Source organism: Scatophagus argus, chromosome 6 (genome assembly GCF_020382885.2).
Source record: "Scatophagus argus isolate fScaArg1 chromosome 6, fScaArg1.pri, whole genome shotgun sequence".
Lineage (NCBI taxonomy): Eukaryota > Metazoa > Chordata > Actinopteri > Scatophagidae > Scatophagus > Scatophagus argus.
In genome coordinates, this window is record NC_058498.1 from 20,871,741 (window position 1) to 20,890,374 (window position 18,634).

General features: G+C 38.2%; 1 protein-coding gene across 1 annotated transcript in view; it reads right to left on the reverse strand.

Moving 5' to 3' along the window:
- The window catches only part of LOC124061146 (gamma-aminobutyric acid receptor subunit gamma-3), a 38,865-nt gene that overhangs the window by 10,339 nt on the left and 9,892 nt on the right, over positions 1-18,634 (reverse strand). Inside the window, exons 3-4 of the mRNA XM_046392712.1 lie at positions 15,447-15,514; positions 2,013-2,233 (exon numbers count right to left, since the gene is read on the reverse strand). Coding sequence (XP_046248668.1) covers positions 2,013-2,233; positions 15,447-15,514 — 289 coding nt within the window. The remainder of the gene's footprint in view (positions 1-2,012; positions 2,234-15,446; positions 15,515-18,634) is intronic.

The following is an 18,634-nucleotide window of genomic DNA, read 5'->3' on the forward strand; positions in this document are numbered from 1 at the left end:
GCAATGTGACATTGTATATCTTGATTTTTTCCACTGCTTTGCTGTCGACAAACCTATTTTACACACACATCATGTCATCCTGTCTATATTCAGGGGAAATCTGCCTGTGGCTCGCCCTCAGGACCAGACAAATCTGAGGAAGTAATTATGAGCTGATATGCTGCTGACCCTCAATTATAAACAATTTAAAGAAAGTAACATTTCTTATCTCAATGGGAAAACGGCCTGAATTAACAAGTCTGAAAATAAGCCTGATGCTTCGATGATTCCTGAATTTGTGTTCTCGTGAAACAACCAAGACAACAGTTTTGAAATATAATAGCCAAGAATGGCCACAGGACAGGAAAAAAGAGGAAGAAAGTAGAGAAAAAATCTTTGTAATGTAATTCTGGTATGATCTTTAAACCTCATTAAAGCATGGAAATGGGACAATACCATGCATGAGGGAGAGGCATGGATATCACAAAATGTCATCTCTGTTTACTGCAGCCAAGCCAATGCACAATTAATACCCAATGACATTTCATTGTCTTTCTCTCATGCCATCAACGGATATTACTCCTCAAAGTTTGCACACCCCTGAATATTCGATATCAATAGAACTGCATGAGGAAGGATCTGACTGGGCTTTGTTTGTGACTTGACTTGCACACAGAACTGGGGGAACTTCTTTGTTCTTGGCGGAAATATGCCAGCTCTGTGTGGATTGTTATATTTCCAATACAATACAGGCTGACATGAAAACTCCACAACAAAAAGGTCAACGAAATCTACCTTCCACATGTACAATACATTCCACTAAAACACTGCAGAGTCCTTAAATACTGTCAATTAAAAATCCGCAGAAGTCTCACAACATGAGGACAGCGTCAAATAAGGTGGAGCACAAATGAGAGATGCTTACTACTGAAGGACCAGTTTATATTAATATCGAGTGCTCCAATTACAAAGAGTGCTTTAAGGAACAAGGGTGACTGCCCGAGTAAATTGGTCTTAAGGCTGAAGCTGGCAATTTGTACTTACAAATGCTGATGACAGGGGCTAATTGCTTTTGCACTGCTCTTTTTGGGGAATGTTTGCATCACAGATTACTTTGAATAAATTTCTTAGTGAATACGACAGCTAAGGTTTGATGCAAAACAAACTGGTTTACTTGATTGATAAACCTTGGTGATTCCCCATTGAATGGCCACACCACGCAGAGAACATGGAGATTCGGGACATAATAATAGAAACCATGCTGAGAAATGTTGATATCAGACTCCAGATGAAAAGCTACATAATATCCCATAAATCAGAACATATATGTACTGTAAGTACATGTACAGGAACTTAGAAGGTAACCAAGCAGTCCCAGAATTTGTCAAACAATATTAGCCTGTTGCTGCTTCCCTCTCCCATACTTTATCCTAAATATATGTCTGACATTATCTTTAGAGGAGAGTGTTTTTTTTCAGTTAGAAAGCCAGAAATTAAAAATATTTCAGCTTTTTCTACAAATTTTAAATAACATAAGGCTTGTGTAGACTGGGATTCAGAAAAACTAATAGATCTGTCTATGATTCAAGAATTTGACTGACAGGAAATTAATTGGCAACTATTTTGATATTTGATAATTTCAGTCAAAAAAAAATGACAAGCTTGAAATGTGAGGATTTGCCACTTTTTTGAGTTTTATATTGTTGTGAACTGAATATCCTCTGGTGTGGACAAAATGAACAAATGTCATCTTAAGCATTTGGAAAACTGCGATGACCAGTATATACTAAGATATGCAATTTGATCTTAGACATGCAAATAGACAGATAACAGCACATGCGAATTCATGGTTATCACTTATTCATAATCATTTTTTTAAAGATGTAATGCCAATAATTAATGCTAAACGTATTTATATTATTATTAGCTTTGATTTAGTATTTCATTTCTTCACTGAAGCGACTCTAAAACAGTTGCATAGGATCTGCTTTATCAGGAATACAGTGGCCAAAAAACAACTTTAACGTGTTTACCTTAAGGTGTAAAGTATCTTCCCGTCATTCCATATTCTGAGCAGCTGGTTGGGCATTGTAATCCAGTGGGAGTCTGCAGTCTTGGAGTTTCTGAAGATGGTGTCTGGGAGCCAAATGAGTCCAACCATATTGCTGTTCAAAGTCAATTTTTTCATTGTGCTGTTGTATCTAAGACGGCTGTCTGTCCACGTCTGGGCAAAGATGATGTCAATCTGGTATTCCTAAAAGAAAAAAATCAAAACACATGTAAGTGGGTATACAATGCTATATCATTTGTTGCCTTTCTACTTAAAAACATAAAACCATTATTAATGCTGTTCGGTCTCCTTACCAAAAGAGAAGAAAAAGGAGCAGCTTTACCTGTTACTCAAGAGTATTGATTTTCTTTCACTAACAGAGGGATTATCAGTTTCAGCAACACATTTCTTCATGCCCTCTCTCATTCCTCCCTTTTACCCGCAAGAGCATTGATCATTTTACTTGTTCACCTCACCTGCCACCTCTCAGTGATTCGCTTAGCTCACCATTGTGCTGACAGCAAACTGTCCAAGGCCGCAGTGGATCTATCTGTTCTTTTAGCTCCTGTCTGCACCTCCACAGTGACTCAGTTTTTCTTGACATTTATTTGATAAAGGATTAAAAGACATAATTTTTACATTTTAAATCATATATGGGAAAAAATGTCAAAGTTAATGCGTTTGCCAAGTTACTGTGGAGCTATGGAGAAAAATGTTTACCATGTTTAGTATGTTAGTGTGCTAACAATTGTTAATTAGCATTACACACTATATTACAGCTGTAATGTAAAGAATTATAAAAGTAAATTGAAATAATCTCGAGAGGGGTATCAATATATGTCTCCATGGATCAACATTGATTAGTTGTTATGATGTTTTACTCATTTTAAGAGGCACTAGAAGAAAAGTCAGAAGATCACCAAAGTAATTAGGATGCATTGTCTGGGGACTGTGAATGTGTGGCAGCAATACATCAATTAGATGCTAATTATTTCACGGCAGAAATGAAAATGTTAACTTGTTGATGGCAATTTTTTTTATCCTCTGGGAACTTAATGTATGCACAAAATGTAACCCAGTCCAGTCAGTCCACCCATAGAGATTTTTCACCTAGACCAAAGTAGTGGACCTGCTGACCGATGGACACTTGTCAGCTGTTGTCTGACCTCTGGGTGCAGAGCCTATGGAGTAGCCAGGCAAAGAATTCCTTGTTAGTGTGCCAGACATTATAGTTAAACTTGAGATATGAGAATAGAGGTGGAGTTGACAAACAACTCTTAATTTATATGTATATGAAAACTGCAAAATTGCAGTTTCCAGATGTATAAGCCTGATTGAGACTTTTCCACAAGGAAAAGGGGGTGAAGGGGGTGGATATTGATGCAATCACTTATTTCACATTTTAAATTTTTTGAAATTACTTACTTTGTAGAAATCTGTTTTCACTTTCACATTAAAGAGTTTTTTTGTACATTTTTGTCAAAAAGCCAAATTATATTGACTATGATTCCATTTATAAAAGCAACAAAAGGGGAAAACATCCAAGGGGATGAATAGTTTTATAGGCACTGACTAACATCTTTTCTCAAGATTCGGAACCAAATACAAACACTTTTAGGACACCCTGTACATGTAATACTGTATACTCTCAAGTGGGTGAGTTCCTGGTACTTGTGATTTTAGCACTTTGAAGTGTGAAGTATTAACATTGAAAGTCAATTTACGTTGGTTCCCGGGAGTAAATGTACATTCTCAACATACAGCCACTTAGTTGTACTTGTAGCAAACACAATTTGACTCTGATATCATCTGACACACTCACTGGAAGTTGTGTCAATTAATGCAGAAGCTATTTCTGTGAAATACTATGAAAATGGTGTTGTGGATGATAAAACTACAAAACTACAGCTTGATTTTTATTGAAAAAAAAATCAGGCATACATGCAACAGTAAGTTTTTCTGTAAAATACCTGCAGCTCTTTAATTTGCTTTCAAAAGTACCAGGCTTGTGATTACAAGAGCCACATCAGTGCTGCCTTACAATAATTGTAAGTAGATACAATTTAATGATGCAAACAATAGCGCAATCAATTGCATATATAATGACATGTGGTTACTTCAGCTACTTAACATACATAGGTGATGAAAACAAAAGTTAAATACAAAATACAAATAAGCATGACTAGTCCCTACTTTGTAGTCTAACAGGTTTGACAGCGATTCTGTTGTGTAAGCTCAGACAAAGCCAAAAATCTCTTCAGCAGCAGTGAGTTCTTAGGGTCGTCTTCAGCTACAATACAGATGAAGATGTACACTATAATGAAATTAATAATAGACTGCCCTCCTCCAGCCACCCACATCTTTTCATACTGCTGTCACAGCCTGAAATGCATTTGACCTTTTACCCAGTCTCTACACCAGTTTGAATATCTCACCAATTAAAATAAAGTCTACAATCAAGAGAACCACTGGGTGTTCATGACCTTTAATTGTATGGAGCTCAGGGGATTTGAAATAACTGAACATTATCTAGGATTTAATGACCAGTAGAGGAAGTGCTGCAAATCAAGTAAATACAACTAATATGAGCTGAAGCAGCTACATCTGGAAATAGAGAGCTGCAGATGGAGGGTGAGATGTAAATCTCTGCTACCACACCAAAATCTCCAGCTTTGTATAATATGAAATAATTATAATATGGAATAATGTTCGGATATGGAATTAATTATAATTTCACAATAGAAGGAAATTATTATTATCCTGAAAGAGTATCAATTTCACTTCCCCTCCCTGATGCCTGCAGCTGCTTTTAGCCACTACAACAGGCTTTGCTGTGAAGAAAATGTGTCTTTCACCTCAATTACCTCAGAGGACCTGCTATATTTAGGTTGTTGATCTAGAGGTACTGTATCCCTGCAGTAAAATCAAAGATACTGCTGTACAGTAGGAACAGACTCTACATGACAAATTCACTCAAACTGAAGTACAGAACAAATGATCTCATGAGACATGCAGGCCTGTCAGATGTTTTATACTTTTCAAAGTGAACTCTGCTTTATTAGCAAGAGAATAGGGTGTACGCTATTTATGTGTCTGTCTTTTAGACTTAAATTTAGACTTAATTCCAGAAAACAATTTAATACCACAAAATTATCAATACTCCAAAGAACACCACTCAGCAACACTACTCAGTTACACCAATCAGTTGAGCAGGATGTACCAGCTGGTTCAAATGTGATTCAGTCAGACAACTCATGATTAAAGTGTTTATTAAAGCAGCAGAACATGTTAGAGTTTGGCATCTAGGCTCCCACATCATCCCTTCCCACAGATATGCTTACATGAGATATTGGGGAGTGATGAGAAAACATTCTGAACCCCCCGCTGGAGCCTGCAGGTGGATGCTGGGGTGGTGGCATGGCGGCCGTACACTGACAGGCAGAGGGCGAGATGACAATTTTTTCAGCTTAAATAGACCGCCAAATTGGAAGGCGTGTTAAAATGACCAGTGTGAAGTATGTCACATGTGCATAAAGCAGTGCAGCTTGAGTTGGCTACCTGAATTAGCTTTCAAAACTATACCATGTGATACTGTGCGATTCAGGCTAGCTTTACTTTTAAAAGCTACTGTATGCAAAAAGAAATATTTAACTCCATTATTCTCTCCTGTCACACTGAACAGATTATATGTAGATTTATATATTATAATGGAATATTTCCCCATCAGTATTTAAATTATTATTAGTCATTACTGAAAGTCTGCACATGGCTTAATGTCGACTCTGATATGTAGGGAATTATTCTGCCACAGTTTACCCAATGTTTCAAATGACCAGAATACAAATCAGACAGCGATCAGGCTGACTGATGGCTCAGGGTGGAATGTGAAGCAGCCTGGAAGACGTCAACTATCACCATGATGACAACACTATATATATATATATATGAAGAGTGTAGGCCTAATAGTAAAAACCCATTACTAATGCTCTCTCTTATCCATCCATCCATTTTCTATACCGCTTATCCGTCAGGGTCGCGGGGCAGCTGGAGCCTATCCCAGCTGACTACGGGCGAGAGGCGGGGTACACCCTGGACTGGTCGCCAGTCAATCGCAGGGCCGACACACAAGGACAGACAACCACACACACTCACACTCACACCTAGGGCACCTAACATGAATGTTTTTGGGATTGCGGGAGGAAGCCGGAGTACCCAGAGAAAACCCACGCAGGCACAGGGAGAACATGCAAACTCCACATAGAAGGAGTTTGAAGATTTGAATCTGGAACCCTTTTGCGATGAGGCGACGGTGCTAACCACTGCACCACCGTGCCGCCCATGTTCTCTCTTATACTCCGTGTAATTATGCATCCATCAGCCGTACCATAACTAAAACTATTTGTTTTTGTTGCAATGATGAATAACATTGGTGAAAACATGCCAAACAAACTTCATTTCTTGCATGTTTTTTTCCCAGCAGATTATTCAATTGCACTGCAATTTGTGTCTGACATTACTGTTTGACATTAATTTGAGTATAGATAAAACATATTTTTCTGCTGTTTGGCACTTTTCAACTGAACTGAAGAACTTAATCTCTTTACAACACACCGAACAGTCTTCTTCTCCTCCCACAGTTCAAGGTAGAAATATTTTCAGACATGAAATAGTCAGAACATTAACATTTGAATATTGAAGTCAAATGGATATTTCTGACAATATCTGTGGTATATTAAAGTTAGATATTTCATTTTCAAAATTCTAGTCCTGGTTACTGCACCAGATACTGTAAACTGGGACAAAGCATATGTTGGCAGCTCTGCAGAATGAAGCAGGCACAGCAAAAGGCATACAGTACATACAGTATCTGTCCTGTGCTTTGAGACATCTTGTCAAGTTCCTTTGTTGGCTTAAAGTCTCTTCTTGTGTCCTCATTAGAGGCAGCTAAAGGTCGCTTGGAACAAGGAGACAGACTTTCATCGTCACAATTTGACTGAATGCAACAAAACCTAATGAGCAGTTCCTTTGTAAAGAACGGGACAGAGGTAGTAATTTTCTTCAGTGTTATGTTAACTTTGATTGACACAACTTGCATACTGTATAGCTTTTATTCACAGCTTTCCACCTACTTTGTAACATACTAAATTTGCCCAAACTTTCATTTTAAAATGAGAGCGTAAGCAAGCGACAGTTGGATGAGTTTCTTCCCACAGTGTAATGACATGCAGGTGAGATGAACTGGAAAGTCTAAATTAACCATAGGATGCACCCACCTCTCACCCAGTACATGCTGGGAAGGGCTCCAGCATCCCTTAGGCTTGCAGAAAATAAGAGATTCTAAAAAATAAATGCCCCCATTGCACTCAAGGTAGCTTAATGTTACACAAGGAACATTGTTATTGTGTATTGTGTTATTTTACAGTATTTATGTTTCACAGTTCAATCAATTAATTTCAAAACTGTCCAATTTGTCACTACATTCTAGTGACTCTCTTCTGCCTTGTCAGTATATCTCACACAGCCATGGTGGTTATAGATCACTAGCCCCTCCTCATCCCCACCCCTTTTTCACACAAATACAAAGTTTGTAGCTTCAGAGAGATAAAAACGAAACACCAATGCCGGTTCCTTGTTTTTCTACAGTATAGGATAAGGTTAAAATAGCAGCTCTGCTTATTAAAACATTTTTGGACATTTTATGAGATCAGGGAGAAATTTGATTTCAGTATCAATCTCAGTGTGAATTTCAACTCATTATAAATGAATGTACTAATGTCCTGAAGTATAACATTGCTGATGGCTCAGTAGGAGGAGGCACAAATACATCCATAAAATATTTGTTGCTTAACAGTAGTCTAAACCAAAAAAAATACAAAAAAAAATAAAATAACCACAGCTATATCTTGAGGATTGCTGTACTGTAGTTTCTTGTTATTTATCAGCTGCATTACACAGTATGCTACAGATCTATCTGCACCAAGTGAACATATGCCAATACATTGCTGTACAATATACAGCATTACAATGTGAATATTATGTTTGTGCAGATTTTGCAAGATTGATTTGCTTGAGCTGAGAAGTTAGTGCAAATAAGTACTTGTTTTCTATATGTTTTATAGCATGAAATATTCTGCTGAAACTGAGCATCAGGAAATACAGTGATGAGGCCCTTCATCCAGTTATTTCTTACTCTTTTTTGCCTCAGTCATACCTTACATTAGGTGGTGAAACAGTAGTAGAGTATGTCTGCTCATATTTTAGTATACAAAGCTGAGGACTGAGGATGCTCAGTGGTCACGCAGGTATCGTGAAAGTCATGAACACTGGTAAAACAGGAAAGATATTTTTGTAAGTTCATTACATGCTGATTGAACCACACTAGCAGTATATTAATATTCCAATGAGATCTGCTCTGTTTATGGCATTACCAAGAGCCTCATTATATGATCCTGCTGATGACTTCATTACCCAAATCTTCCAGCCAGAAAAATGAAAAAATGAGATGCATCACTTGGGCTTATTGAGTGAAAACATACTTTTCTTCTTGTTTCTGAACCATCCTGTAACTAAGCTGAACCATCTGACCCCCCCTACTGAAGAGAGATTTTTATTAAGTGAATAAAAGAAAGTGTGCTCAAGGTAATTTTCTGTCGCAGCAGGTATCAGCCAAACAATTACAGTAATCTGCAAATTTCAGGACAAATTACAAATTAATATTGTGCTGGGAGCTAAAGACAACCCCAGTGCCATGAATACTGCAGCAGCAATGCCAGCAGCTTGATTATGCAGTAGTAAATGAAATGGCATGAATATTGTGTCTCTCTGGGTATCCAGCGTGTGATAGCCTGTGAGTGGGCAGCTAACTCCACAGGGTGAGAATAGAATCAGGAACCCCATTGGCATCAACTTTAGTTTTGGCAGGAATTCCTTGGATGACATCAGGTTGCCTTGGACACTGCATGACCCACAAGTACAAAAATAGCTTCTTTATTATTACAAAGAAGCTGCCTTGTCCAACACAACATATTGTTCATTGCTTATTAAAACAGCTTGTTTCTTCTGAGTGGGTCATTCTCAGTGTGTTTCGCCACCGTCTCTAATGAGGAGATAATGAAGGCAGGTTTTCCATTTACAAACAATCCAGATTAATGTGCAGCAGGAGGTAGAAAACACTTTGCCATAATGCCAAGAGAGCTTAATAATGGACAGTTTCAGAATTTAGAGAGGAAACCAACTTGCTGAAAACGTGTCAAAATAATGTTTAAAGCCACGGTGCACCTGTAGTAGCCCGGCAGTCCTGGCTATATGACACATAAAATTCAGTGAGAAAAGAACAGGTAGTAGCAATGATAATACTCAAGATGACTATAGACAAAGTTAACTCTGGAGGTAATGACAAATGAACTGATTTAACCAAAAACATCAACCAACAATGTGAACTGAAAACACAGAAGACTGCCCTCACACATTACCTTTAGCATAAAAACAATAACACGAGCATCAAAAACAGTAACATAAACATATAAAGTAATGTTATCATTAAAAAAATTGACATTGGCATTTAAAAAAATATGGTAGCAATTTAGGAAATTAACATTATCATTACTTTAATTAAAAGTATATTAATTTAATATATACTAAAAGTATATTAGCATGAAAGTCATGTTAGCATATAGTGTATATGATATACTGTAGGGAATTTGTGTGCTCTTTGCCAGCTGCACAAGTTAGGAATCATTTGTTAATGATAATAGAGTAACCTGACTGTGTTACTGCAGATAAAGTATTTTAGGAGAGGTATACTTTCACATGGGCAGGATGGTTTTATTTTAGTTTGGACACTTCATAAATTTATTGAAACATCACTTTAGATTAACCACATCTACAGCTAATTTCAGCCATACTAGAATCGTAGCTCCAGGATGGCAAATTCAGCCCTTACACACTCCCAACATGTCCAATACAGCAGACTAGTCAGTGACCTTTCAAAACTAGGAGTCGAATCCCATGTGTAATGAAAAGTCCAAAAGTCAGAATTTGTCAAAATATGTTAAATGCTTGTTAGTTAGCTTTATTTTAAAAGTCTATTTAGAAGGTGTATATTTATTATTGCTAACATGGTGGAGCCCTGCACATGAAAAGCTGATGCTAGACGGTTAAGAAGAAGCTCACTAAGCTACTGTATTTGACAAATTGGGAGTCTCTCATTCAGTCAACCACTGTAGTTCTGAGTGAAGACATTCCCGATCCCCTCCAGCACCACATTCAGATTGATTTATAGTCAGAGAGAAACATCTAAACCACATGGACACAATACACTTGCAAACACTAGAATATTGGGGTGCACGACTCCCTGTTTATTTATTAATAGAAACTATTGACAAGGTGTGTGAGTGAGGAGCTTCTTTGTCTTTAAGGAAGTCAGTCTGGACCTCATATTAGGATGACACCTGCTTGTGCAGATTCTAGGCACGTTCAACTGAAGACGTTGGTAAAGACCTAAAATATGCTAGAAGGATTACATATCCCATCTGTCCTGAGAATGCATCAGTAAGCACTGCAACACGAATGATAGATAGATGAAAAAAATAAACTGATGGGCTGATAGCTCACTCGCTGTTCAGGGATCAAATAATGTCACCTTTGTTGGAGACCAGTACATTATCAGTGGTTGACTGTGAATGAAAAGCTCAGTTGTTGCAGGAGAGTCCAACAGCCACTCCACTTTCAGGCACCTTTCTGTCAAGAGAGGTACAATACTTTAGTGGGCTAATGAACATAAATAGGTCCATTCCTTTTGGATTTTTAAATTGCAATTCAGTTAGTGTTTTCCTCTTTGTACTTTTGATATGAAAATGGCCTAATTTCTTCTCAATTTATTCTCAGTGTGAAGGGAATTAATCACCGCCTGTCTCTTGGAAAAGTCATGACACCCTGTATTATACACTGCATCGCAATTAGAAACAATAGAAGTATGACAACTGATACTGTATATGAATTCTTCTCTGACAATGGTGCTTAAAATTAGCTTGTCACACAGAGGGAGTGCTGGAGTGCTTGCTGTGTAGTAGCACTGAAAACGCACTAAAAATGCATTAGTACGAATTCAAATAAACCTGATAACTGGCTCGCATGTATGCACACTGAATTCAAGGAATACTGATATAAAGCACATGAATTTGCTTGTCATAGGGATACAATGTCTCATATAAGACTGGTGCAGCAATATGAAGACATTTTAAAGCATATTATATGACAAGATTAACAATTACAGGGACTGCACTGTTTTATCTTAGCTTATCTAAGCTGAGTCTAAATGTAGGCTATAACCACAATGGCACAGGATAAAGTTGTTCTGAACTTTAGCACAGCACACAGACGATAGTGGTATAAATTTTTTTCAATCTCACTATGAAAGCAAACAGGCCTTTATAATAAAATATCTCACTATTAAAATAATAGTTATTTTCATCATCAGTTAATCTAAAGAGACACAAAATGCCAATCACAGTTTCCAAAACCCAAAGATTTTCAGAGATTTTAGATTCTGGCACTAAGAAATGGTTGGTATTTTGCACAGAAAAAAATCATAAACATTAATCAGTAAACAATATAGTTGTCAGTGAATTCTCTCTTGATTCATGTATCATTCATTTCGGCTCTAAATGCATGTTTAGTTTAAGAAAGAAACTGATTTGCAGAGCACTACACAGGGAAGAAGGCCACAGCATCTTATTTAATGAAAAACTTTGATGTAAAGCAGAGAGCTAAACAGGAAAGAGAAGGCCTTTAATTAACTGAGTCTTATCCTTGTTGTATTTTCTCATGTCATAATTGAAATGTCCAAGAGTATGTATGAGTAAGTCTTGCTGACTCAGCTCTCCCCAGTTCCTTCAATAAGGCTCACTTCAACTCTAAATGTCTGTCACACTCTCAAGGTCTACAGAGTCCTACAGTGCTACCTACCTGCCTAACAAGCTATTCAATCACATGGTTTGTCCTAGTGCAGGATCTGTTCACAGTCCTGTTCCCCCTGCTGCTCCCTTCTACCACACACACAGGTGACAGCCAGTGAGTGACACATTTCAAGCTGGTGTTTATTTAGCTACTTTCTATAGTTAAAAATTGCCAGGGATTAAGTGGATGAGATACAAAAAACAAAACAACAACAACAACAACAAAACAATACAGAGAGGGGAGATCAAGAGAGACCATGGTAACATAATGAACAGAAAGTGAACATTTTAAAGTTTACTAGGGATGAAGGGTTAGCATAGGGTCACATGTGCAAAGTTACCACGCCTGAATTTTCACCTGTACCTGTTTACTGCATCAATTATACTACAGTGCAAACTGTCTTTGTGACATATTAGTCAAAACATGACTGGTTAGGACATCAACTCTATTTCCAGCCTCATGTTAGCTTACCCGTATCTTAATTAGTTACACAGATAATAATGAATGTCTGCTAATTAAAGTCTGGTCACCTCATACCAGAGTCCAGTATCAGCAGAGGTGAACCTGATCAGATTAGGAGAAAACAGAAGAGAAAACGACTTTTCTGTTTGCATCAGCAATTCTCGCAAAGTGACTTTAAATCTGTTGCCCACCTCAGCTTAAGACCTCCTCCCTCAGCCTGTCCATCTGATTCTCTTTGTATCGTTTTCTAAAACCCGTAACTCTCCATCCCTTGACCATTCTTCACGCACACTCAACTCGAGGTATCCGAAAATCTCCTGCTTTTCACACATCTCTCACCGATTGCTGTGCTTTCCTTCCAATTTCTATATCCAGCCTAGACTCCCTCATCCCTCTCTGATCTCCCCCTACCTTCCTTTCCTCTCCTCATCCAATAAGTTAAAGTCTTTCTTGCTTCAGTCTCATAAACTTCTGTGAGCTTTTTTTTTGTTTTTTTTTTTGTTTTTTTTAAATATATATATATATGGTCACACTTCTCAGACACAACCTTTGTCAGCAGTTGATATGCACAGCAGTTCCTTATAAAAATGTAATCTCTCAGCTATAGACTTACTTGTCCTGGGGCCACAGTGTAGAAGAATGAAAATATCATTTGTATATTTGAACGGCCAATTGAACCAGTATCAGAGAGTGATTGTCACAGAGTGAACAAAATCTGATACACAAGATATGTATAATATTTTGCTGGTTAGTCAATGTGTCACTGTGTGGTGCAGTGGTTAGCACTGTCGCCTCACAGCAAGAGGGTTCCAGGTTTGAATCCCAGTCTGGGCCCTTCTATGTGGAGTTTGCATGTTCTCCCTGTGCCTGCGTGGGTTTTCTTCGGATACTCCGGCTTCCTCCCACTGCTGAGGCAAATCAGGAGGATGGGTGAATGTCGCTATGGCACTGAAGAGGGCAGCGCCAAGCAGAGGAGTGCATCTTAAATCTTGAATTCTCAAGAGGAAGAGGGAAGGTGAGGTAGGGGATGCAGCTGCAGTGGATTGCACAGAGTGAGGGACAAAGCCTGCAAGCACCTGTGAACAGCCCTGCTTCGATTTGGAGAGAGCATGGAGATGCTGTTGGTATGAGTATAAACATTATTTGCTGGGTACATGGACTTATCTTTGATAATTTAATTTTATGATTGTTTGTAATTGTGACTGATTGTTTGATTTGATTTAATCATGTAATGGCCCTTTAAAAGAAAAAAAATCTTATTAATGTGTATTAGTTAGTGAATTTGATTTAAATGAACTGTGTAGAATCTAGAGTTGATGTATTTGATTTTAAAAAAAATTCTGTCATGTTATTTATGTTTAAGGTTATCAACCTGATTTGACCCTGATCCAAGCTGAAACTAAATAAAAGCAAAAGGAAGAAATGGAAAAGAATCTGAGTTGTCCACTGTGTCCTCTATTGCCATCTAGGCCATTTTCAAGTTTGGGCAGAAATTGAAGAAGAAAATCTAAATAACTTGACACCCACAATCCCCAAAACATGCACATTAGATTAACTGGCTACTCTACATTGCCCCTAGGTGTGAGTGTATGGTTGTCTGTCTTTGTGGGTCAGCCCTGCGATTGACTGGCAACCAGTCCAGGGTGTACCCCGCCTCTCGCCCGTAGTCAGCTGGGATAGGCTCCAGCTCCCTGCGACCCTGACGGATAAGCGGTATAGAAAATGGATGGATGAATGAATGTGTTTGTGTCAGCTCAGCAGTGATGTATGTTGCTGTCTGGCACAGTGTCATTCTTGATACTACCAACTGATGTCGCCAATGTAAGGACATTTCCTACAAATAGTGACTATAAAGCAGTAATCCCATTTTTATAATAACAATGTGTCAGATAACAATGTGAAAGATTGTCACCTGTAGTGTTGAGTCTACAGAGAACAATCATATGAATCTGCAGCTCCCCTTGGCTTTGCTGAGCTTTACAACAAGTTTCAGCTCATTGCTGGCCACCCTTCACCTGTATTGTTTTAGTTCATCAGCTGTTTTCAGTTAAAAACCGAACCTGCTCAGTATTAAGACAGATGCAGTTAGCGGCACATTCATGAATACAGAGCATTTAGCAGCTAAAAAGACAGCTATTTCCCAAGAGTTGGTGGAGACCAAAACAGAGCTAAAAGGAGATTGAATATACATATATATATATATTTACATTTATCAGGCAAACAAATAAGACTATAAATTATAGATAATGTTACTCTGTAGATAAGCTACGGTTTTCTCACAAGTTTGCCAAAACAACTGAACAGGTGATAAGTCAGTGTTGGGCTCGCAATTGCTGCCCTCAAGTGGCCACAGAAATCAGTTACTGCAGGTTTGAGAGGATTAGGGACAAAAAACCCTTATCAGTGATATATTTATGCACAGGTGTGTGAGGTGGAACAGTCAGTAAACAGGTGGTTGTGGTGAGTTACTGACTCTGGATTTAAGGAATATAACTTCAACAGATCAAGAAATTAAGTCTGAAGATAAGTAACATATTTGGTTAAAGGCATTTCATTATCTGAAAGGAAACACTTTCAGACTATCTACAATCAAGAGTAGCTGACAATTGTTAAGAAGTTCAACTCATTACAGATATACATAACTGCAAGACAGCATTTACTAGCACTTACTGATGAACCACAAATTTAATCGGTTTTGTAAACATACTTAATCTTGGATGTTTTCTCTCCAAAACAACAAACCAAAATAACACCCTGCCAAGCAATGTCTCAGCTACCCACTAATCCACATCTACTTTTTATATCAAAATATAGGCAACATATTTTTCAAATTCAGGGAAAATAAAAAAAATAAATAAAAATCAATGTACATAGTACAAGTTGAATTTGCATCCTGCACCACCATGAAGACCTGGATTTGTACAGATGCAGAGCTGTGTGTCTACAAAGCGTAGGCAAAATAGTACGAACATAACTTAAAAGAAAGGGATCAACTTACCATATTTATGGATGAAACTGGTCCAATGCTGTTCACAAATATGTCGACGTCTATAACAGTTGGTTTAACTGTGGAAAAAAGAACAGAAAACTAATGATCGGTCAAGACTTTCATTTAGACACCATACCAACATCTGTTGTAAACCAAGAGAAACAAAGTGAGGTCCGGTCAATGAGACTTCTGAATGCTATGAAGAGAGACCAGCTGCTGTGTGAAGCTGTCCTCTTCGTTGTTACTAAGGATCACACATTTTCATTACATAAGCTGCTGTCATAAAACATCTCTATAAAAGTTGTCTTAAACAGAGCAACTATGCATCCAAGCATTCAACAAATGGTTTGAGCAACAGGCCACAGAACAGCTCTACAACACAACATGCTGTTAGATGTGACTGATAGCTCCGTGCAGAGTACCACAGGAGCATCACTGGAAGTTCATAGTATTCCACTGGTTCTCAGTCGTACTTATATCTGCTGGTTTTTACTCCAGCTACTGATCGTGAGCTGAATTACATCTGTGGCACCAGATGCATGAAATTAACTGATAAACCAGCAGTGTTTCTATCCTTGATTGGACCGAGATAAAGCGCAGTGGTGGTCTATGTCCTACTTTAAATTCCAGTGTTTTCTATCTAAGCTGGAGGTGGAAGATAATTCCACAAATTAAAAAAGCCAAAGCCTCCCATTTGAAACATTAAACAATGGTGTTCATCAGCAGGAATACAAGTGTGATGCACAGTGGCAAAATCAGTAGTGTTAACAGATTACAATTATTAGCTGTGGTGGGCTGCCTTACTTTCTAAACTAATTAATTACTGTTTCATATAAATGTTATTTCACCTCCTGAGATCTGTCTGTTATCATCTTAATCACCATGTATTGTAATCAGCTCTAAATGAGTCAGTGTCACTTAGTATTGAATTTATTCTGTGACTTTATCAATCATATGTTAATATTATATTTTTTACAAGACGTTGTGAGTAATGAGAATTATCTGAATACAATGGAAAGACAAGGTATTTAATCTTCAAACTAGTATTGAAACATTATTGTTCTTTTGTAAATGAACACTCATGGGACAGCCTTAATTTGCATTTGAAGATGCAGGAACAAACTTTAGAGACAGTGATTTTTTAAACATGTTTTGGAATGTGCCAGAACTCAAGTCATAATATAATTTATGCAATCATGTTGAGTTTTAATGCAAAACCACCTGAGGGATCATAGGTCACTCACAGTGGTGAACCAGTGGTAGTTGGTTCACCTCCTTGCTTGTGAACAGAACCTTTTGAAGATTCCCTTTTCGCACTGATGAGAATATCACCTGTATCATAATAAGCATTTGTTTGAAACTGAATTTACTGCTACTTCTGAAAATGGGGTTCATGAGATTGGTCAAGTGAACCAAAATAGTTAAATTGCAGGCCAAATAACAGGTTTTGGGGAATACTATACATACGGATAAAATTGTATTAAGTCTTTTGAGGCTACACAGGGAGTCTGTCTGATTACCTGAAACTGCCTTGAGTGATGTCACTTGAAGCAGCTTCACTTGTGTCTAGACTACAAGTTTGAAAATGAAAAAAAGAAGTGGATGTGTGGAGTTAAAAAGAAGTGAGCTTAACACACCTCTATAGCCTGCTACTCATCTCTGCTTGGCACTAAAGGTGACATTAGCTGCTGCTTGCATAATGCACAACACATCATAATGCATAAATCCCAACTATAGTAACTAATGTAGGCACCAGTTTTCAAAAGGAAGAAGAATGAAGCACAGCATCTCATGTTGTTACAGCTGTATGTGTTGTCCCTTCTCTCCTCCTGTCTTCTCTGCTCTTGACCAGGTGTTCCGGATCCTGAATGAGGTGCACCTGGCTTGGGAGGAAGTGGAGAGGCTTCTGGAGTGAGGAATGCTGTTATCGGTCTCTCAGCATAGGATTTGTCACCGTTGTTATGGTTGAACTTAGTGGCTTCAGTAGTATTAATTTAATGTCTTGGTAGTTGTTTGTGTGTTTTTGTTTTAATGTTGATAAATCCCATGGAGTTGATTGTTTGAAAGGTGTCTTTTCAGTGGTTGTTCTGGCTCAGTATGGGAGCGTTGTTCGCCCCTCAGAGGCTGCCTAAGTGTGGGGTGTAACAACAAGCCTGTCCACAGCCCGGCAAAAACAAAGACTTAATGTGTCTAGGTATATGAGATGATATTCGGAAAAGACTACGATTACCAAGGCAACATTTGGTAATATATATGTCAAGGTGTCAAGTTGAATCACTTTACTCTAACTAGCTTGGCAGTGTCAGTGTTGCTGAGATATATAATTACAGCGATGCCATTTTCAGCCTCAACCAGGAAGGTCCTGGTAGACTGAGGAGAAAGGCCAACCACACAATCCGTTCAACCAGATTTCAAAGCTTGCTGCACCACATCAACACACAATAACACTGTTTACAACGCATGTACTTCAAATTATAAGAATGCATTTTTTTCTTACTATTGTCTATAATTGAACTGTTCCTCACTGATCTGCCAGCTTCACTCATGGTGGAACATCCCTGGCCTTCCCCAGCTTCGCTGCTCTCAAGGATTTCATGCTCAGAGTAAAACTGTCATTTAAAACTTGAACTTTTAAACCGGCTAAGTGACAGCTGTGACATACTGGTGCCACGAGCATTCACATTTACATAGCAAAGAGCTCCTCCATCATTTTACATTACCTGTCTTTGGAGTCTCAGCCAATTAAGTCCACAGCGACAATTTTTCCACCTGCCAGTCTCCTTTCCAGTGTGCCGTTCACATGCTAACAGATGGCACACAAGAGAACACTTCTGGAGGGTCCCTACTGAGGCACCCTTTCAAAGGCACTTTATTCATAAGCACACAACACCTGGTGCGCAAACTGCATGTACACTGTATAAATCTCTAAAAAATATAATTACAAAATGAGACAAATTGCTTTAATGTAATATTTGACAAAATCATTCTAAAACCTTTTATGATAGCTCCTTTGTTCTCATTTGTACATTTCAGTAAATCTCACTGTAATCAGCACCCATGTCATGTCATATAACCTCCAGATGGGACAGGGCTGCAAACACTTCAAACATACTGTCGTGAGTGACTGAACAGCTCATTGTGTGTAAGCTGTCAGGCATAGCATGAACTCCTGCAACAGGGTGTATTTTGACCTGAGG